The 21,884-nt window shown below is 38.0% G+C and overlaps 2 protein-coding genes across 6 annotated transcripts in view; both read left to right on the forward strand.

Annotated features, from left to right (window-relative positions):
• LOC140540640 (fibronectin type-III domain-containing protein 3A-like) overlaps positions 1–6,054 on the forward strand; it is a 32,845-nt gene extending 26,791 nt beyond the window's left edge. For all 4 annotated transcript variants that reach the window (XM_072663020.1, XM_072663019.1, XM_072663022.1 and 1 more), the window contains exon 26: positions 257–6,054. In XM_072663020.1, coding sequence (XP_072519121.1) covers positions 257–568 — 312 coding nt within the window. In that variant the 3' untranslated portion in view covers positions 569–6,054. The remainder of the gene's footprint in view (positions 1–256) is intronic.
• A 3,338-nt stretch (positions 6,055–9,392) lies between these two features.
• Positions 9,393–20,284, forward strand: rraga (Ras-related GTP binding A). Of its 2 annotated transcripts, none has more exons than XM_072663783.1 (11): positions 9,393–9,506; positions 10,528–10,639; positions 12,960–13,059; positions 13,913–13,979; positions 14,173–14,395; positions 14,526–14,621; positions 15,907–16,029; positions 17,242–17,333; positions 17,440–17,555; positions 17,749–17,886; positions 18,655–19,550. In XM_072663783.1, exons 2-10 carry the CDS (start codon positions 10,613–10,615, stop codon positions 17,850–17,852), a joined length of 948 nt encoding a protein of 315 aa, XP_072519884.1. In that variant the 5' UTR covers positions 9,393–9,506; positions 10,528–10,612; the 3' UTR covers positions 17,853–17,886; positions 18,655–19,550. The 2 variants fall into 2 exon arrangements, with proteins under 2 accessions (XP_072519884.1, XP_072519883.1); XM_072663782.1 differs by lacking the exon at positions 18,655–19,550 and adding an exon at positions 19,573–20,284 and having other exon boundaries at positions 9,394–9,506.
• Positions 20,285–21,884: the final 1,600 nt, after the last annotated feature.

Consider the following 21,884-nt stretch of genomic DNA (forward strand, 5'->3'; position numbering starts at 1 on the left):
ACCACTTAATTGCAATGTGCCAATTCCAGAAAACTGCATAAGTGTAAAGTGTGTTTCCTTCGGTTTTGGAGGTATATGGCTGTATAAAGGTGACATTTAGGAAAACTAATTTAATAGTGTTACAGTGTGACTTCTTGATAATGTTAAGTGCAGTAAAAATTAAGTATTTAAAGAAGAATGAACTACTGTTATTCTGGAATTATTGGAAGTTATTGCAAATGTTGTCTTGTGACCTTTTTATTTATTTTTTTTTTAGCTGTACAAGGGCCCAGCAACTTCTTACATGTGGCAGAATGCGCTGGCTAGTGTCACATGTCGGCTGCGAGTCTGTGCAGGCCGTCGGAGCCAGGACGGTGGTGAACTGTGGGGTCAATGCAGCCTCAGCACCAGCCTGCCTGTGACTGAGCCGCCGAGGGAACACAAGACCTCCAGCTGCCATGACCCTGTGCCCAAGAGGAGCTGGCCCCTAACCGATGAGCCTTTTGCCACCATCTTGCTCTTTTGCTTTGTCGTACTGGCTGTCCTCTTCGCTGTGCTCATCCAGTACTTTGTCATTGAAAGGCAGTGAGGGAAGAAGGAGAGGAAGGAGGGCAGCGGTGCATCGGAACAGAGCAGGCCTCATAGCACATTAGCTTCTTTTCCACTGTGGAGCCGAGCGGTTCTGAGCACAGAGAGTGATCATGGACGCGGTTTTGGCATGGAATGCAGACTATACCCAGTATGGTTAGCTAACCATGCTTGTTGCAGCAGAACTGTTTAGGTGGGATGACTTAAAGATGTAGGCCTTCATTTGATTTTGGGCTTCTGTGATTTCCTCGTCCGGTGTCATTTCAAAACCTGGAATGGTCCAAAAAATGAGAGAGCAAAACCATTTTCATAAACACTATTACTGATCCATTTTCATCACTGTAGTTTCTTTGATAATCCTTGGTTCTTATTTAGCAGCACAACATATGCTGTGACCAGTCACACGGTTCTGCGCCGGCGCAGAATAGCACAATGCGGCTGTGGTATCCATTTGGCCCTACAGTGGAAAAGGGGCTATAGTCACACTGACTAGCACAGATTCAGCCTATTGACAAACCCATACAAAGAATACAGAGCTACGGAGGATTCTGTTATGAGTTCTATTATTATTGCATGGAAGAAAAGGATCATATATATTTGATGCCAGTAGGTACTTCTTCTGATGCGTTTTCTGTCCTGACCAACGCAAACTGTGACAAATGGGACTTGTGTGTGATGCCTTTTGTTCATATAGAGAATTACTATATATGGTGATGGCCAGGTTATATATTCATATGAATCCTTATCGTATAACAAAGTGCGTCTAGACGAGGCCAAGCGCTCAGTGCTTTGATGTTTTTGGCTGGTATTTGGTACACAGTAGTCTTTTCTATAAAGGGCCTCCTTCCATCATGGAACAGAACCGGGACATCCTTGAGAGTTTTTGTTGTTTGATAGAACGTAAGTGTTAGGGAATGAGTACTTTTTTTACTGCCTAATAATGAGATGAGTTCATAGCTCATCTTATGGCAGTATTCCTGTTTTTATTACTATTGAAAAGGGAGACTGTGCCAAAGTTTTTCGTAGCTATAGAAAAGAGCACCCCTGTAAACAACCGGAGCTCAGCATACACTCATCTGGAGATGAGATTTCTTTTTGTTGTTGTTTTTACGACCGCTCTGTAACATTGTAACTGCAACACAATTAATACTGCATTTATCTCAGACATTGGGAGAGCTAGATTTTTATGTTATGCTATCACCAGTGTGTGCTTACACAGTAGAGTATACATACATTGTAGCTATGTTCATGTACATACAGATATGGCAGTATTGGGTAGATAGCCTATATGGATATGCATTTGTTATAAATGTCTATATTTAGCTCAAACTGAGCATCATAGTCCCTTTCTGGTTTTTGAAAAGCTTTTAATTAAGAGGGTTTTTTTCTATTTTCTCTAACACTTTTTATTCGTAGTGAATTCTCACTGTTGTGCCACCCTTTGTCCAACACTACTGATTTGGTTTCACACATTTCCTCCTCAAAACTGACCACCCTTTGAAACTGTTGGCAGCATGCAATTATTCAGCAACTGACTGGCCATGCCACCATGTAGAAACTTGCTTGTAGATTAGATCATAATTGTTCTTATGGACACCTGTCTGTGGATTGTTTGGAGCGCAACTGGTGTTTAAGCCTTTGACCTAAAGGAAAAGTCTAGTTTACTAGTTTTCCCTTTACCCAAATATATTAAGTCAGTCAAGACATGTTTGGAGGCTAAGGTTCCAAACAAAAGGTTTGTTACCGTTTTTGCTTCTGATTTTGCACTAGAGCTACAAGGCTTATGGATAAGGTGTCCGAAACCCATTTTGTCTCTCTGTGTGTGTGTGTGTGTGTGTATGAGATTATTTAGGCACGTGGCTATGGTGGCCTAAACTTGCAAAAGAAGCAAGTGCCTTTGGCTGATTGAGTAAATTTAGGTGCATTCATGTTACTGTTGTCAGGCTGATGCTGATATCCAATATTTTTCATATGCCACTGCTGATTAATGAACATTTATAGCATATAGAAATTGGAGGACTCCCCTGGATTAGCATGATAGATAAATCGAACCTTTATTATTATTATTATATATATTAATATATATATTATTAAAGTGAAAAATTAGCAGGTAACCCAGCATAACTTTTCAACATTCTTCTCATGTGGACATTTTTGATTTGATTTTTGTACTTCAGAAGGACAGAATTTAATCAAATGTATTAAATTGGCCTATGCTGGGCTAATTTACTGCAACCCTCTGCATGTAGATCTTATATTTCCCTGTAAAGGGCACTGTTGCGTTGCGCTAGCTGTTACATCAACAGCTTCTAAAGAAACACACATTTTGCGTGTCAAACTTAAAGTTCCCAACTTCAGCTTGAACTTGTAACCTTTCACATACAAAAATCACATCATTGACCAGTCGGTTTACTGTTTTAACTTACGTCTCTGAAGATCCAAAATGTATAAGCAGTGACTGAACACAACTATTAATGGGGAACTTTTTGCTGGCCAGGCTTCTGGTCCAGCCATGGCCACGTCCATTGTGCAAGGCGGTGCGTGCTGAAATGTCTACTGTGACTGCGGTTTAATGCTAATCCTGGTGGACTCCTACTATTGGGACTATTGTATAAATGTTTATATATGGGCATCAGCATACATGTACAGGACAAATATCAGATATGAAAAATATTTAGACTATGGGGGGGAAACAAGTGTCAGTTTTGCTAAACTATTGCTTTAAATTTTCTCTGTTTTAACACCAACCAACAGTAATCTGTTTTATCTAGGATTTACCATTTACTTCCAACCTGATTTAAACACTGCAGATGTGCTGAAGAATATGACCACATAATACATACTCTAAATAGCTGTTGAGCAGTTAATTCTTCTGTGATATTTTTTTGCTAGCTTTTACGCTCTTCATATGTAGCTGTTTTAAATTAATCTGTTATATGATTTTGTAATATCATATCCTCCCCTTATCTCATAGACCTTGTTAATAGAGCTTTTTTAACACTAGAGGGTAATAAATAGTGCTGAATGTAAAAGACCCAGAGTGAAGTGCCTCTTCTGACCAGGGGTCGTATATTTAAAATATGTGAGCTAGGATCATTGCCTTTTAGGTCTTATTGACTAATTAAATCCACAATGTAGAGTTGATGCTAGATCCGTACTCTTAACCTGCGAGGATTGATGCGTCTGTGCTCAGGCCTACTTCCAAGCTCGTTTCTAACTGACCGTAGTAGTTGCTGATGTTTTTATAGAGCTGCTTGTCTGTTCTAGGTGAAGGAGAAAGGCTGCTGTCAGGACTTCTGTTTTTCAGCACTGAACTGTATAACTGGTTGTTTTTCATACCAAACCAGAGCCATACCAGAGCCAAATCCAAATGCAACCTTAGCTGTATGTGGTTTTGATTTTTTTTTATTATTATTATTATTATTATTATATTTTTTTCCCGGTTTCAGGACTACGAATTATTCTGTTATGTCATCTGCCTCTGCTTGGGGGTTTTACATATTTACCTGTATGCTTTGTATAACGGATAACTGCAGATGTATCTTTTTCAGTGTATCTGACATATTGAATGTCTTTATATTTTGTACTAATAGAAGTGTGAATGCTTTCTAGAAATGCTGATCTAGAACATGTGTAATTCTTATCTTTTTCATGCCAAGCTAAAAAAAAAAGGAAAGGAATAAAGAAAGACTAGCAAATGAGTGGCAGCATGTAACAGAGCTTACTCCTTAACAGCTTGTCCAGGGTCAGCTCATAAGATGGCATGTGTTTGTGTTGAAGGAGCATATCATATCAAAAATTGTTTTAATGTGTAATTCCTGGGCATGAAGTTGGTTTAGAGGAAGGTTAGTCGAATGAGGCTTGGTTGATAGGCCCTGAGTTTGAATGGACAACTGATCTTTTAAAGCAGATTTGTCAGGCTTGCGTGCTTTTGCTGAAGCTCTGCAAACCAAAGATAACAGTCCTGCAAGATCTGTTAATTGCTAGTTATAAAGCATTTTCTCAGTGTAAATAGTATGACTGGCGAATGATCGACTTAACACTAGTTTTGAATTAGTCTCTACTCTCGCACATACAAAGGTAACAGTACTGTGCAAAAGCTTTAGACATTCAGAGAAACACTCATTCTAGAACAAATACAAATGGCATTTTTCACACAATTATATAGGGCAGTGTGTTCACTGATCCTATTCCAAAGCTCTCCTTAAATATTGCACAGCACTGTATATTCCCTGACTTGCCGTCAGTAGGGCAAGAGTATGGGAGCAGGAGCTATAAGACTGCCAAGTCAATGATAGTTCCATTTGATCGGACAAACAGCACCTCTGACCTGCTGACTAAACTATTCCAACTCTCTTCAAAGTTGTGAATGGTATACTTAAGTATGGATTTTGCATCACACACTGCTTCCTAGCTTCAGGCTTGCTTTGCACCTGCCGCGCCTGTGACCTTTCGAGCGACACTCGGCCACATCTGTAGCGTATGGGGGATTAACCTGGACAGTCTTGTCAATACATTTCTATGTCGTAAAAAAGAGCAGGAGTCATTTGTCATAGACTCAAATGGATAGGTGCTGAAGCAGATTACCATTTGCTTTTGTTATAAGAACAGGAAAAGGCCGCAAGATTTTTGCAGATACAGCAGAAGAAGAGCGGTTTATAAAGAGGAGTGTTCCTTTAAAGCAGGCCAGTAAGATGTTCCCACAATATTTGTTTGATGTCAGTGAGGCTACTACCAGTTTAAAAGTTCTTCTGAGGCCAAGACTAGACCCTGTTTTATGCCAAATGAATGGAGGAGTGCTTTATGTCAGTGTAAGCTACTGTTTTGTTTTTTTCTTTTCTTTTTTTTTCAGTTTCCTGGAAATGTAACCAAAGCCAGTAGAAAGACTGTTACCAGGCACCGAGGTTACTGTGCTGATGCTGTTTTTCCTTTCATTTTAGTCAGTTCAAAAACTTTCCTTAAGTTCAGATCAATGTCATAAACCATACAAAAGCCATAAAGAGGAGGCTGGGATCGGAGTGGTCTCTCTGTGGCTAGCTGCTAAAAACAAGTCACACTAAAAATGAAATGTAACTAATCATTTTCATTTTCTTTTTTATTTTCTTTTTCATTTTCCTAGGTCCCTGAACTAACTGCCTAGCTAGAGTCTAAACGTGTTTGTGTCTTGTGAAAACTAGGGAAATAGATTGGAAACATGGACAAATGCATTAAATAGCCGTTACTGTATGCCTGCCTGTACATGTAATCATCTTATGTCAATCTCTTGTAGCTCCAGATTACCTTTTGTCATGCCAGTATTTTTAGATCACACTTTTTGATACTGAACATTTTATTTTGAAATACAAAAAATATTATACATTCCAAAAAGATTTATTTATCTGCATTGTTTTTTTATTATTATTTTTAAAACTCACATTAAGACTGCCATGTACTATATGTCATAACTGACTTGTAACAATCATAGATAATATATTTAATATGGCAAATAAATTATAGTCCTTATATGTATTCATTGTGACTTGTGTGTTGTTGTTTTGTTTTTGTTTTTTGTGTGTGTGTGTGTGTGTGTGTGTGTGTGTGTACAAAAACATATTACATAAAAGATAAATACAAATACAGAGGCATTCAAACATGGTGTGGTCATAATGTGTGTTACTGTGAGTAGTTAAGTGTGTAGAAACTCTCAGTATTTTCTATATATACTCAAAGTAAAATAGAAAACAATAGTTTTCAAAATGTTAATTTTAGTTTTTTTTTAAGTAAAATTTTGAACAATTTTAGAAAGAAATAAGGGAAAGGAGCACCATGCAAAAGTTTGGGGATCTTGAGATATTTGCGCTCTCAAATAACTTTAACCGAGGTCTCAAACTTTAATTACCATATTCGCGCCATGGTTTCTCCATCATTGTTAAAAAAAGACCAGATGATGGAAATGTTGAAGCTTATAAATGCTCTTGACTACTCAAACTGTATCCCATCAATCCGCAGCCACGGGCTCCTCTAAGCAGCTGTCTAGCACACTGAATAAAAATAAATGATGCCACAAAGCAGGACAAGAAATGTTTAACAGCAAAATATATTTAGGGAAACTGAGCAGACTCAGTTTGTGCAGCAACACCTGCACAAATAATCACAACTTTATCCCAACTAAAGAAGAAAGACTAAACAAGGCCTGAGAAAAAAGATAAACCAGTACTTTTTGGCCAAAAAACTATGTTTGGAGAGGAAAAAAGGAACACCTCAACTGTTGAGCACAGGGGTGGATTGATCATGCATTGGGATTGTTTTTCCAACCAGTGTCGCAGGGAACATTTCACTGGTAGAAGGAAGAATGGATTTACTTAACCCCTCGAGCCTAGGGCCTGCCGTCAGGCAGAAAGTGTTAATACAAACTTCTATTACCAGAGAATAGCCCCACCAGTTTGTCCATGTAGTTATTGAGTGATACGCCTTAGTGTGTAATAAGCCTGTGAGGGTTTAGGGGTTTAAAAAACAGCACATTCTAAGGCAGACTGAAAAAAAAGATGATGCTTCTACAACAGGATAACGATCCTTAACTTGCGACAAAACAAATGCAATGGTTGATCTCGGGAGGTGCAAGCAGAAGGTTTTGCCATGGTCCTAAGGAACTAAACATCTTTAAAATGATGCATAGAACTCAAAAGCTGCAAGAAGACCTAGGAATCTCACGAAACCAGAAGGGGTCATAGTAGAGGTCTGTTTATATATACAGCTCTGGAAAAAATTAAGAGACCCCACACACCCTCACCGCCTCTCTTGTAGCACACCTTCCAGGGTATCAAGGTCTACACTCTATGCTAGACATTTTAGTCTTCAAAGAAAGACATAGAGTCTGTGTTTTTAAAATAATCGTCCCCCATAAAGGGACAAAACGTCTTGTTAACTGTAGCTATTATAGACAACATAATTCAGTTTTGAGGAATAAATGTTTTATACGTTTTCTAAAAGAGGTATCATGACCAAATGAATCAGTAAGTAACCCTTGCTACATCTGTTGTCAACATCGTCCTGCTTCTTACAGTGGTGTCAAGAAAGCCTTTTGAGCCAGAATTTCCAGCCACTTTATTCCAGACATTTCATCAAATAAAGCTGAGTCACCTGAATTTGCAGACTATGAATGGAATAAAGTCACTCAACAGCAATGTGAAAGACTAGTGGAGAGCCTGCCAAGACATGAAAGCTGTGATTGGCAGTCAGGGTTATTACAGAATAGTGATTTCTGAATGCTCTCAAAGTTCAAATATTAGTGCTGTGTTGTTTAAATTTGAATAATAACTTATTTGAATTATAATTATTATAATAATTTCTTTGCATTATTTGAGTAGTTGTTATTTCTGCAAATAAATACTCTAACTCTGTCTTATTTGAAATTCAGGGTAAATATTGTCCATAGTTTATGAAATACAATGCAAATGTTAATTTTCCTAAACACAGTGCCTATAAGGGGCAGTGGTGGCTCAGTGGTTAGAGTGCCAGGTTGTTGATAACAGGGTTGTGGGTTCGATTCCCCGGCTTGGCAAGCTGCCACCGCTGGGCCCTTGAGCAAGGCCCTTTACCCTCTCTGCTCCCCAGGTGCTGGAGTTGGCTGCCCACCGCTCTGAGTGCATGTGTACTCACTGCTCCTAGTTCGTGTGTGTGTGTGTGTGTGTGTGTGTGTGTGTGTGTGTGTGTGTGTGTGTGTGTGTGTGTTCACTACCAAAGATGGGTTAAATGCAGAGGACACATTTCGCTGTACAGTGACAAATACATGCACCTTTACCTTATAACTAGAGAAACTGATAATGTAGGGTGGTCTCATGATTTAAAGAGAGTGCATATTAATATCCTATTATGTTTGATCATTGACATCTAGTAAAATCTGCAAAATGCAATTTCATTTTTTTCCAGTATTGTGTATCGCCAATATATAGCACTGGATATACTGCTAAGCTGTATCATACAACACAGTTTTTGTTTCAAATTCCTTATTATCATGGGATTGTGATTGGCCTTTTGGTGTAAAGCTAGCCTTTAATATGTTAGTTGTCATGTGTGGTATTTTCTAGCTTAACATTGCATCCCTCAGCCTCACTGATTTGTCAAAATACACTATTTTATGTTTTATTTTATGTCTTATATTATGCATACCATAGCCTAATGGTAGTAGAGGCTAATAATAATATTCATCTTGCTGGCACAACTGTTAGCTATCTGGCTTCCTTCTGCAATAGCCAGCTAGTGGGAGGGGAAACAGGCCCTTAAGTGTTTTTGCATGTTCCTCCCACCTCCAGTGTCTATCATCAGAAGGGGGGGACTGTTTATTCTGGCTCAAAAGGCTTTGACACCACTGTAAGAAGCAGGACGATGTTGACAACAGATGTAGCAAGGGTTACTTACTGATTCATTTGGTCATGATACCTCTTTTAGAAAACGTATAAGACATTTATGCCTCAAAACTGAATTCTGTAAAGCTGTCTATAATAGCTACAGTTAACAAGAAGCTCTGTCAATTTATGGGGGACGATTATTTTAAAAACACAGACTCTATGTCTTTCTTTAAAGACTAAAATGTCTATCGTACAGTGTAGACCTTGATAACCTGGAAAGTGTGCTACAAGAGAGGCGATCAGATGTATTTAGGTGCGGTTTTAAATGTATTTCTTCGTTTGTTTATTCGGGACGCTACTCTAAAAACATTGAGACAGATCAGCTGCGCATCTCATGTCGTATCTGCAAAGTAAAACGGTCTGAACATCTGAGTGGATCCATGAATCTGTACGCTTTTACCGCTGAGGAGCTTGTTGAACGCAGCCCGTGTTTACAATCGGTCACATGCTCCTCAATGACGACACGATTTTTAAGGGAACTGTTGGTATGGTGGTTTCTGAGGCTGAATAAATCATGGGACGATGGTCGTAATTTCTTGGCGGTTGTAATTGGTAGGTATAAACGTGTATAGCTATTTTATATAACTGAACTGTAGGCAGTTAGCCAGCTGAATGTGCTCGTAGATCAGAGGGGAGTTGCTCCGCGCTGGTTTCCAGAAGAAGCTCGCGTACTCCGTTTTCGCTTTGCTCGAGTTAGCTTCACATTAGAGAACTGGCGCTACACAGAAATATTAGCTAGCGATAGCTGTATTAGTTTAACTGGCTGGTTAGATTAGTAGTGTGTATGTGAATGCCTGCTGATTTAACGTTTAAAGGCTATATAACTCGTTACTCGCTGAAAAATATGGGAAGCCACTTCGGTGTGTCCTAGCTAGCTAGCTATAGCTAGCTAGCTAAGTTAGCGCTAATGTTAGCTAGCTTGAAAGCTAATTTGGCTATTATTGTAATAGCTCGCTAAATTAAGATAGCTAACTGTTTGTTCGTTAGTATTGGCGTGTCAGGTAAAATGTCTTAATGAAATCCATGTTTCATAGAAACACTAGCTAGCTATTTTCTGTTGATAAAAGTTGCACTTAAGTTAAGACCAGCTACGGTTTTTCATGTAGCTAGCTAACGTTAGCTAGCTAGCTACTTACTAGGGGAGCTGTAGGTATCTAGCTAGCTATTAGTTGCTAGCTAGCATTACGGCGGAGAGAGCTGGTGCGAGCCAGCATTACAGCTCAGCTCTCACAGTTTTCTCTATTTTTAGAGGTGGTTTACAGCTAGCCTACGAATATTTTGACGGGAACATAATAGCTAGTCAGTTGTGAATGTGTTAATAGCTGCATTTGCAGCTGTGACCCAGTTATTGAAACCTGTTAGTGTTAGCTAGCAAACTTTGTCACACGACAACTTGTGATTGCTCAGTCACCTGACTGCGGTCTCTCTAGTGTAAGTGTTAACGTTACCGCTGTGTTGATTTGGTCCCATGGTATTTCATGTGTCAGTAGATGTAAAGATTTCACAATCCACTGTTCAGAAGGTCACAATCTAACGTTACTGATCTCACGCTGGATTTGATATCTTTTTTTAGCTTTGAAACCCAGAGTAGATCTGCGCGGTGTAGTGGAGTGTTCTCTGTTGGGATTGGATACAGCAGACTCTCACAGACAGGGGAAATGTCCAGCACAGCCATGAAGAAAAAGGTAATTTCATTTCTCACCCATCACGTTTGAAAAGTGCAGTCTACTTCTGCTCTGTCTCAGATGGTCAAATAAAAGAAGTCTTCTAGTGCTTGCATTTGCAGGACAGAATCCATAACTGAGAAATAAGATGAAAACATAAAGGGGAAACTTTGGAAAACATGACTCTATTCAGTGTCTGAGAGGAGATGGGTGTGTTCCCATCTGTCCTGGTTTCATCTCACCTCTCAAACATACATAGCGAGTGAATTGACCATATAAAATATATAATAATAATAGTTATAATATAATCTGCTATTTGAAGAATATATGCACAGTAATTTCTATAGGGTTACCATAATGGCAATTCTACAGTGATCTACCAGGTGATCAGATGACGTAACCGTTATTTTCTATTTTTTCATTTAATTTATTTATTTGTTGTTATTTACCAATTTGTGTACATCTGCATCTGTGTGTTAAATTCAGCCACCGTGGCAGGCTATAAAAAATGTTGTTAGTAATTGCGACCAATATGCTAATAGAAATTTTACAGTTTACGGAACAATGTAATTTGATGCAGTTCAACAAATAAGGCTCTGAGTCACATGCAAGTCAAAAGCAGTTGTTTTGTTATTGATCCTAAATAACAAATGTACATATTTACAAAATGGTTTGTAAATGGGTGCTCAGATCTGTGCACAAAACATTTTCATATTCAACTGTGAATCCAAAGTTGGAAAATGGGGGGGGGGGAGAGTATTTTCTGCAGCAGGTGGGTATCAAGTGATGCTCTGTCATATACTTGTTATTTCACTGAATTCTTGTCATAGGTAATTCTTGGCTATCTGATGTTGGAATTCATGGTATAGCTGATTGAAACTCTTTGGAAATTTTTGCATTCTCCTGTATGCACACTCATTGATAACAGAGAGCCGGACATAAACCTGCGGCCATAACATGTTAATAAAAAATTAACTATTCACTTTAACTATTCACAATTAACTTTTGAAAGATGGACAGGACATAAAATGTGAAAGCCTAAATGAAAACTTACCTTATATGTTGATACAAGTACGGCCCTCTCCAATTGTTTGTCCCATACATGCCTTGTACATGTCTTTTTCGCTTAAGGTCATTTTGAACTCAGAATTTTTCTAACGCTCATTGACAGAGCATAGCTGCATTTTTCAGTGTGGTCAAATAAATTAGCGCATGGTTCCAGTGCGGTCATGTTGTTTATGGGGCCGTGGTTAGTTTGGTGGGGGGTTTTTTTGTTTGTTTCTTTGTTTTGTTTTTTTCATTTTCTGTTTTTGATTGGAGCATAAAAACAAAATCAAAAGACAAACCGGTGTTTGTTTTTTTGGTATTATATTCATAATTGTGGGTTTGCAATTGAATATGAAAAGAACAAATGATATACACTGTTAATACACAACTCTCAGGTTTTTGACAGCACCTGACCTTTATGTCTAAATACATCATAATACATACATCACAAACAAAAAAAAAACTAACCTTTTTAGAGCGGGTCAAAATACCATTTGTAAGACATACTTTAGCTGCACAGAGTAACCGTGCATGTGTAGTTGGTGGCTAGTTCTGACAGTGAAATGAATGCAACAACTGGCCTGTGAATTTATTATAAATCTGATTATTTATTATATTTTTACCTCCCAATTGCCCCAGCAGTTAGGTATCATGGTATGTAAAAATGGCCACTGCAACAGCCCCAGTACACTGTCCTTACCTTCATGGCCAACAATGTGTGGACACCCAGACCGCTAGACTTAGGTTTTAAAACATTATTTTGTATTTGATGTTTTTCCTTGTATAAATTACTGTATATTATTGTGCCTTGTATAAAAAGTAATGTAAAAAAAGACTGGCTCTTTCTGAAGCTTAGTTTCCATAAATTCACTGGGGAGTTTTAAAATGTCAACAATATTTATTTCAAAATACTTAATTTTTTACACAATCTGTGCAGTTTAAGGCACTTGCACTCGTGTACACACGCACATAAATCAGCACACTCGTAGCAGCCTACCATGTCGTTATAAAAGATATACATTTGTGTTTTTTTACAATTTATTTTGGGCATTTGAATCTAATATGTCTTTCTCAAAATGAAATAATTGGATGCTTTTCAAAATTAAAGTTGTTGATCAGCGCTCTTGTATATTTGCGCATATATATATATATATATATATATATATATATATATATATATATATATATATATATATATATATATATGTTATATTTGCATATTTCTTTTAGAGTTGTTGGAACTTATCTGAGCGCTGCATCTTCTTAATTCAATGTGTCATCTGTTATTTTTAAGGTGTTGCTGATGGGAAAGAGTGGGTCGGGAAAGACCAGCATGAGATCAATCATCTTCGCCAATTATATTGCCAGAGACACTCGGCGACTGGGAGCCACAAGTAAGATGCTGAAGTACTTTGCTAAAGCAGACTGTTATAATATTGAAGAGACTTTTACCTTTTGTCTCATGTAGAACGTAAACACCACAAACAAGAAAGCTGCTTTTCTAGACTTTCCTTTCAATTTTGCTCTTGGTGGGAAAGAAAACAACAGTGCTTTATGGTCGCAGTGCATTGATTACCCCTCCCTTTGAGGGGTCCTGTTGAGCACATGAAAAATGATAATACATACTTATGTTGCTCGTCTGTTTAGCTGTGCTTTGTGTACAGCTTGTACAACAATGAACCTTTACAGATTTATTTTCATTTGTTCCAGTTTTGGAGTTAGTAACAGATGCACAGCTGTGTTTATTTTAGCATAATAATAATATTAATTTAAAAGCAATGATTAAACAGAGCTCAGAAGTTATTTGTTCTGGCAGCATATTTGTATTTGTGTTACTTGTGCAGCTAACAGCTTAAAATGATGATAAATCAATACTTGTGACTTTTTTGCCTTGCTTTAAGACATGCTTTGTTTGCAAACAGTTATTCTTATGGTGTTAATATTTCATTAATTGAGAATAATAACCGGCATCTGAAGTATGGCCATTTATGCAAATTTTAGCTGTCATGATATATTTTAAAAATATTAACACCATAAAGACATGTGGCAGTGGTTTGTGTTGATGTGTCTGGCATATTTGAGAAGGAGAACAGAAACTAGTACTTGTGATCCAGTGTGTTGCTTCTTTTAAACATTGACTTGTTTAAAAGTTGTGGTTTCAGTTTTGTAGCTGGTCTAGATACAGCATTAAGACCCTTGATTTCTTACCAACTAAAACATAGAGTAATGATCTCTGTGTTCTTTTAGTTGATGTGGAGCACTCCCATGTGCGTTTCCTGGGCAATCTTGTGCTAAACCTGTGGGATTGTGGTGGGTGAGTACATAGCCTCAGAATTGTTCTGGTAGATTCAATTTGCAAACACATTCAGGCTACGGTCTGCACTAATTTTGTCCTGTTTTAGATTGTGGCATTTTTGTTCAATCAAATATCCGTAATGGCTGATACTGTAACTGTTTGTCCCAGCCTGTGCAGTTTAATCCTAGCTGAATTGTTTTTCTCTCTTTAGACAGGATACTTTCATGGAGAACTACTTCACCAGTCAGAGAGATAATATCTTTCGCAACGTGGAGGTTCTGATCTATGTGTTTGATGTGGAAAGCCGAGAGTTGGAGAAAGACATGCATTACTACCAGTCCTGTTTGGAAGCCATCCTTCAGAATTCGCCTGACGCTAAGGTCTTCTGTCTAGTACACAAAATGGACCTGGTTCAGGAGGATCAGAGAGACCTGGTAAGAAGTCCTTTTTGTCTTTCAACAAATGCATTGTCAAAGACTGCCAGATTACAATCGATCACAACTTTGATTGTGTCCTTATTTCTTATTACTTACACACATACCACACTCTCTTCTGTTAATGTAGATATTTAAAGAACGTGAAGAGGACTTGAAGAGATTGTCCCGCCCACTGGCCTGCACCTGCTTCAGGACCTCCATTTGGGATGAGACACTTTATAAGGTAATCTGGGAGTGCCGTTTGATATACAACTTTCAAAATATCAGAATCGCTGAATAAGTCACACTACACATTAATTATCTGTGATCTGTTTTGTATACGTAGCCGCATCCATGCCACACTCTTTCGCCCGGTGAGAACTGTGATAAAGCATACCTGACCACAAAATCCCATATTCCTGACAAATATCCATCTCGTGTAAAACTGGAGCTAAGAAATATATATTAAATCTAGTACTAACTCTGATTTTCAAACAGGGAGTAATACTCCTTCCAATAATGCAACCTTTCCTCTGTGGTCCATAGCAAGGTGCAAGAGCTCTGCTATAGTAGGAGACAGGTCTAGGCAATAATGAACGTTTTGCTTTTGGCTTAGAATGATGATAAAAAAAGAAAAATTAAATTTACAATTATTGTGCTGCATTCTGTTGCACAGTAATTCTCTAGTTTTGTCCTTTGTAATGAATCAATTTTTTTAATGGAATTATGTTAAATTAAAGAAAGTTGCATGATCTTAGGGCTGCACAACATTTGGGGGGGGGTGAGATTGCAATTAATTTTTTTTTTTTTTCTGCCTCTGCCATTGAACATCCTGTGATGTGACTTTTGCGCATGCACACATTGCAGTGGCAATGCTGAAACGGTATATTGTACAACCCTAGTTTCCAAAGTAATCTCATTAAATAATTGTGATGTCAGCATTGACCATTGAACTGTGACTGATTTTGTTTGCCATAATCCAGCAGTCCTAGTACAAAAGGTTATCATGGGAAAGCAGTCATGTCTACATCTGTTCCTAAACATGCATGGCTTGGTGTATCAGCAAATCTGTCATCTTAAGTAAGAATATTAACAATGATGTTTAGTAATAATTTAAGGATTAAGTTTCCTATTAAATGGCTTTTCATTAATGCCAGTATTTAATAATGTTAGCATTTGAATGATATTGTTGAAATTGTAGCGCATTAGCTCACATATGTTCTGATTTCTTCGCTTGCGTTTTGTAGCCAGTTACAAGGGATGTTGTGTAACACATCAAACATGCTGCGTTTACACACTACAGTGTGTTTTTTATGTTATTTTTGTTGCTTTTGTTCTATTGTACTAAACTGTGATGTCTAAACTACAGTGTGAACTGAATCGTGTACTGTCGCACCTCTGTAAGCTACTCATGTAATCTGAGAATCTGTGACTCTGCCAGTATAAGGCTGGGACAGGGATTGTTTTATTATGAGGTCCGCTGTGTCTGTCAGTATGGTTAATGTGCACTCTTCTGAATCTCTGTGCAGGCATGGTCAAGCATTGTTTATCAGCTCATCCCAAATGTGCAGCAGCTGGAGTCCAACTTGCGGAATTTTGCCCAGATCATTGAGGCAGATGAGGTGTTGCTTTTTGAAAGGGCCACTTTCCTGGTAAGCATGGACAAAACAGACCACCGCAACATTACACACCTGTTGTAGTTTTCCTTCCAGCCTTTGAGGTTTTCTCCTACATGACCTGTACAGCCTGATGTAATCCAGGCCTTCAGTGCAGTAAGGAAATTAGGGTATGAATGGCTACAGACTGCTCTGTCTTTTGTTTCCACTAGATCTGAGAAAGAAAATGGGGCTGGTGGTTTAATTTGGCAAAGGGTGGAAAATCACTGTTCAACTGCAATTCAGCCATAGTTCACATGAGGGTGATGAATGTATTAAGCTTAATTGATTCTGCATATTTTTTCAGACTTTGGTGGTAACTAGCCTTTTATTTTCTAGTAATTCAGCCTACTGATTACCCAGTAGCTTATGAATGCTTTTATTATCAGAGAATAGTCCAGCAAAAAACATAAAAAAACATGAATAGGCATCCAGTAAGTAGATAATTTTAAGGAAAAATGTAACATATTCCTACAGCTGGACATATATGTTTACAATAAGAAAGTGTGTGCTGACAGCTGGTGTTGCATGATGTGGAGGTTTAGGCAAAAGAACAGACCAAAAAGAAATTATGTTGACCATCTAAACAATATGAATATAAGGATTTTACTTGATTATCTTACTCATGCATATCCTACAATTTTTGTTAAATGTAAAGCACATTGTTGACCTGGCTTGTGTGTCACTTATTGTGCACAAGGGGGTGCTGTGAGATTGGTTGATTGTTAAACTGGACATAGATAGATGAAAATGTGTCAAACCAGGGGTGTCCGATTCTGAAGATCTACCACCCTGCACAATTTAGCGCCAACCTAACACACCTGATCCAAATATTTAAGGCCTTTAGGGACATCTGAAGTAGTAGAGGTAGGTGTGTTTGATTTGATCTCTTCATGGGGGTAGGTCTCCTTTGAGGTAGATCAAATTGGAGCAACTCTGCGTTAAACCAATGGTCACAGTTTTTTTCGAAAGACGTGACAAAGGCTTGACAATGTGTTAGAAATGGTGATCTACTAAGGCATTAGGAACATCAGGAAACCTTTATACTTCTAACTACCTTAAAATTAATTAGCTGCATGTTTGTTTTTTTTTGTTTTGTTTTTTTTAGTTTAGTTTATTTTTTTTTTTTTTTAAATAAAGGAGTAGAAAATACCTTATTATTATTGATCTGGTTTTAATTTAATTGAGTTGCTTATTCTAACTTCTCAGGTGATCTCGCACTATCAGTGCAAGGAACAACGTGATGCCCATCGCTTTGAGAAGATCAGCAACATTATTAAGCAGTTCAAGCTAAGCTGCAGGTAGTGCCCACCGCCCTCCTTGTAGGTTATGTACAGTAACTGCAGTTATGAAACAAAATGCAGTTTTTGGTGCCAAACTCATCAGACCTTGTCTTTGATCCCACAGTAAGTTGGCTGCCTCCTTCCAGAGCATGGAAGTGCGCAACTCTAACTTTGCGGCCTTCATTGACGTATTCACCTCCAACACCTATGTCATGGTGATCATGTCTGACCCCTCCATACGTAAGAACTACTAAGTAGGGTTATCTGGGTTCCGGTCAGGCTCTTTCCTTTTTGTGTGTGATTTTTGTTTTTTGACCATCTGGGGACATTCCAAGTAGTTTTAGTATTTGTCATGACCAAGTTCATCCAGGATAGTGGGTCCTTCCTGTCATAACAGACCCACCCCCTTTCCTATTCTTTTTTTGCTCTTCAGCCTCTGCTGCTACCCTCATCAACATTCGCAATGCCAGGAAGCATTTTGAGAAGCTGGAGAGGGTGGATGGCCCCAAGCACAGCTTGCACATGCGCATGCGCTAGACATCTGATCCTGCCTACGTGAGTTCTCCCTCAGGTAAGATTAGCATATTAGAGTATGATTTTAATCTACCCTGTCAAAGGAGAGACAAATAATTGTTTCAACATGGTTCAAAATAAGAAAGATGGATTGAGTAGGACTGTTGTCTGTGTCTTGGTATTCAAGTCCCAATACAATAATGACTATGACAATAAAACATTTAATTAAACGCGCTCCCCAGACTTTAAATGCAACTGCTATTATATTTTGGTACCAGTTGCTCTTTTGTGGCTGTCTGGTCCCAGAGAACCCTTTTGAGGTTGATTTGCAGCCTGTAGATTTAAATAAATAAATTTTTCTCTCAACATACACAGCCATTTATATGCCTAAAAATTTACAGTACGGTAAGTTTTTCATGGTAAATATTGTTTCTGGTAAAATGCACTTTTGCACGTGACAGCACTATGAAGAGATTTATCAGCCCATGCTAAGGTCAATCAGTGCCTTTCTTATCTATTAGTTGTTGTAATAATAATAATAATAATAATTTATTAATATTCTTTAATCGCTTTCAAAACCAAGGTTTTGTGTATTATGTAATGTCCTCTATGGCCGTGGTATTTTTACTAGGCCGGTGTTATATAGACATGACCTTGATAGTTTTTGCTGATCTTAATATTGCCCATTGTGTTTACTAGCATGTACTTTAGCAGAGACGTTGATTTTTGCCAATGTGTGAAAGCACAGCTAACATGTATTGTAGAGAAAAAGAGTGCAGTGTGAGTGCAATGAACAATGCATCAATAATGGTTCCTCCATACACAGATAACAGATTGCACTCCCTGTGCTTGACCGCACTCGCTGCTGCAGAACCACTGCGTTGGACTCGTTGTACGTCAGTCTGTCAGTTAATAGCTGGTTGTTGTTAGTTTTTTTTGTTTTTTTTCCAAAAACTTCCCAATTCCAGCCAGAAAGTTTGGAAGAGTGAGTCCAAATAGACTTGGATTCAAAGCTGCATTCCACTGCTACGATGTGGAAACATTTTGACTTTAAGCCGAATGTGTGAGGGGAGGTCATTAATGTGAATGAGCCGGTATGTTGACTTTGTTTAAAAATAGTGGTTATATTTTATTTTGTACTCTGTTTAAACAGTTTATATATTCCACTTCCAGTTGCTGAATATTTTTACTTATAAACATTTGCTAAAAATGTTGTAAGTGCATTATAATGCTATTATATTGTAATTCTATCATACATTGGCCTTAAAATGAGTAACCTTACTCACTTTATCTGGGACAATTTATCGTCTAAAAAGGCATTGTGATAAAGGTAATCTTCTGACACTTGCTTAAAAAAAGTCACCAAAGGCTGATTTGGTGAGTTTAGATTTGACCAGTATTTTAAATCAATATTCACATGTTCATTATTTTCTGATGCAGCAGAACGTTTAGCCTGGTTTAGTACATTCAATTATATCCACTTCATTAATTTTGGTACTTTTGGAAGTCTCTGTTAACAAATGTTGCATTTCTCTGCATTGCTAATAAATGTGGATTTTTACATTTAAAAAATTAAGTGTTTACATGTTTGCTTTGTCTGAGATATTTCTGCTTTAGCACAGTCCTTAAAGCGGTGCATCCCTGCAGTTGCCATTGTAATCCAGAATTGGGGGAGGGCGTCTTTGATTATATCTGATGACCTCTTTTTTTTTTTTTTTTTGTCTTGTTTTTTTTTTCCCGCTAGAGGACCTGCGTGCCAGAGGAACGGCACCCTGGGAAATTCCTCGTATCTGCTGACTTCACTGCATCCAGGGTGTTTTCTAGAGACTCTTTCATCCCTCTTTTAGATCAAAGACTTTGTGCCGGCTTTCTACCTGGAACTTTTGAACATAACGCCGGTTGGGATTTAAGAAGTCATCATAAAAACAAAATCATGACAAAGTGGGTGGGTATGGAGCATTTTGGGTTTAAAGGTAAAAAGTAAGTAAGTAAGTAAATAAATAAATAAAACTGTTTGCAGGGGAAAGCACATTTAAACATCCCCTTAACACATAATTAGTGCCATACAGTAACCTGTATTCAAACCCTCCACACAAAAAACATATCCATTGTGTTTTTGATTCTCACCCCACAACCCCCCATTTTTCCCCTCTGTTCACTATGAATTTTTATGTTTTCGCAATGTTTAAGTGTTGCGTGTGCTGCAGCTTTCCACAGTACAGGCTGTTATACGAAATATACAAAATACAAGATGACAGCAACACGTGTTTAAGGAAATCTGCAAGGCTACACTGTTGTTAAAAAGCGTGGTCAAGGTCTTTCTCAAGTGAAGCACGTGGTCACATCTCTTCTTTTATATACACAAAGGATATACTGTTTGTATTTCCCTATTTATTATCTTGGTGATTGCAAAACAAATAAAATCAAAGGAAGTATGAATGTCCTCTGAAATGAAACACTGTTCCCTGTATTCCCTGGATCCATGTTTACTTCTAAATATGGCCATGAACCCTGAGTTTATAATTGGTAAGTGCAGTTTAGTTGACGTTTTAACTGCAACCGCTCTAGCTGTCCTTGAGAGACCATTGAAAAAACATGTGCACTCCTCTGAAATCTGACTTGGACCTGAAATCTGTTTGTCTAAGCTTTCGGACATCACTTTGTAAAGATATGTCTGATAACAGCAACAAGTGTGATGTTTTTATTGGACTTCACATGAATAAGAATGATGGATCAAATTTATTAGGCTCTGACTGAGCTGCTTGCGTCAAAGGCCTTGGATTACTGACTCTTCAGACAAACCTCATACCATTGCTCCTAAATGATAATGATTCAAGTGGTGGAATTCAGGCATTCAGTGCGAGTGCCAAAAGCAGAGAGTTCACCTTTGTTAGGGTCATCCACCATGATTAATTTCCCTGTGCTGTTGGACACCTTGAATTTACAGCAGTCTTTGGCTGCTTTCCCAATAAGTTGCACTTTGGTAGGCTGTCTAGAGAATCAACCGCTGTTGGGTAAATGAGCTAGTTTTCCAGATAAGGATTTAGCCTAATCTTGAGCTAGGCCATTGTTGGTAAGTAATCTTGTTTGGAAATCCTACTTAGGCTCAATTCATCTAGAAAACTGATTGCTTTACTTTAATGCAGCAGGTTTTGTACTTATTTGATTTCTTACATATTCAGGGGTTATTTGTTTATCTAATTCTTGCATCTTCAGTGCAGTCTAGTTTTTTTTTTATATATAAAGGGCCTCAGGCCCTTTAAGGCTTTTGGGTACTGGGCCCACTGGGCCCACCAGCCCACTCAATAATCCATCCCTGCCTCCAACCCAAATCTAATATGCCTCATTCACCTAATCAAGCACTTCTAAAGGCAGTCATTAGCTGGATACATTTGCTGGGTTGGACATAAAGTCTACAAGTAGTGGATCTCCAAGAGCAGGGTGGGTGACCACTCCTGTAGGCCTGTCTAATCTACCATCAAAATATACCCAAAGATGTGCATTCAGAGTTCGTCTGCCATTTTTAGTTATTTCAAAAATATGCTGGTGTTTTTGGCGTGATTGCTCATTGTTAACCAGGCTAACATTAAAAGAGAGCATGTGTTTTTGTTTGTTTGTTTGTTTTTTAATTCATATGTCCTTCATTCATTACAATTCAGTTAAGATGCAGCAAAATATGCCCTGATTTTAGAACTTTCAAACATAATACTTCTGTTAAATACATTTTGCCAAAAAAGGGGATAAACATTGACTGGATCTGTATGATTTATGGCCGTGTGCTTTTGCAGTATCCACCTTGTTGTCCTTGGAAATTTCCTTGTGCTTTTTGGGGTCAATCTTTTGTTCTGAGTTCACTGGAATTCACTGGTCATTTCAATGATACCGTTTAGAAGGGCAAGGGCCTTGCAAACCAATCAACCAAATCGACTGATGCTGTTTTTGTTCTTCTTGCACAATTGTAACTCATAAAAAGATCTGAACACTGTGTACACAAAACGGCACATGGAACAGATACTTTTGATTGCAATCAAAGAATAAATAACGCATTTAAGAGAA

This window comes from Salminus brasiliensis, chromosome 19 (assembly GCF_030463535.1).
Source record: "Salminus brasiliensis chromosome 19, fSalBra1.hap2, whole genome shotgun sequence".
Lineage (NCBI taxonomy): Eukaryota > Metazoa > Chordata > Actinopteri > Characiformes > Bryconidae > Salminus > Salminus brasiliensis.

Excerpts from the sequence above, each read along its gene's own strand:
- rraga (XM_072663783.1), top strand. The coding sequence starts at position 10,613 with ATGTCCAGCACAGCCATGAAGAAAAAG. Across the intron at positions 10,640-12,959 it reads GCACAGCCATGAAGAAAAAG|GTGTTGCTGATGGGAAAGAG; the intron begins GTAATTTCATTT and ends GTTATTTTTAAG. Across the intron at positions 13,060-13,912 it reads TCGGCGACTGGGAGCCACAA|TTGATGTGGAGCACTCCCAT; the intron begins GTAAGATGCTGA and ends GTGTTCTTTTAG.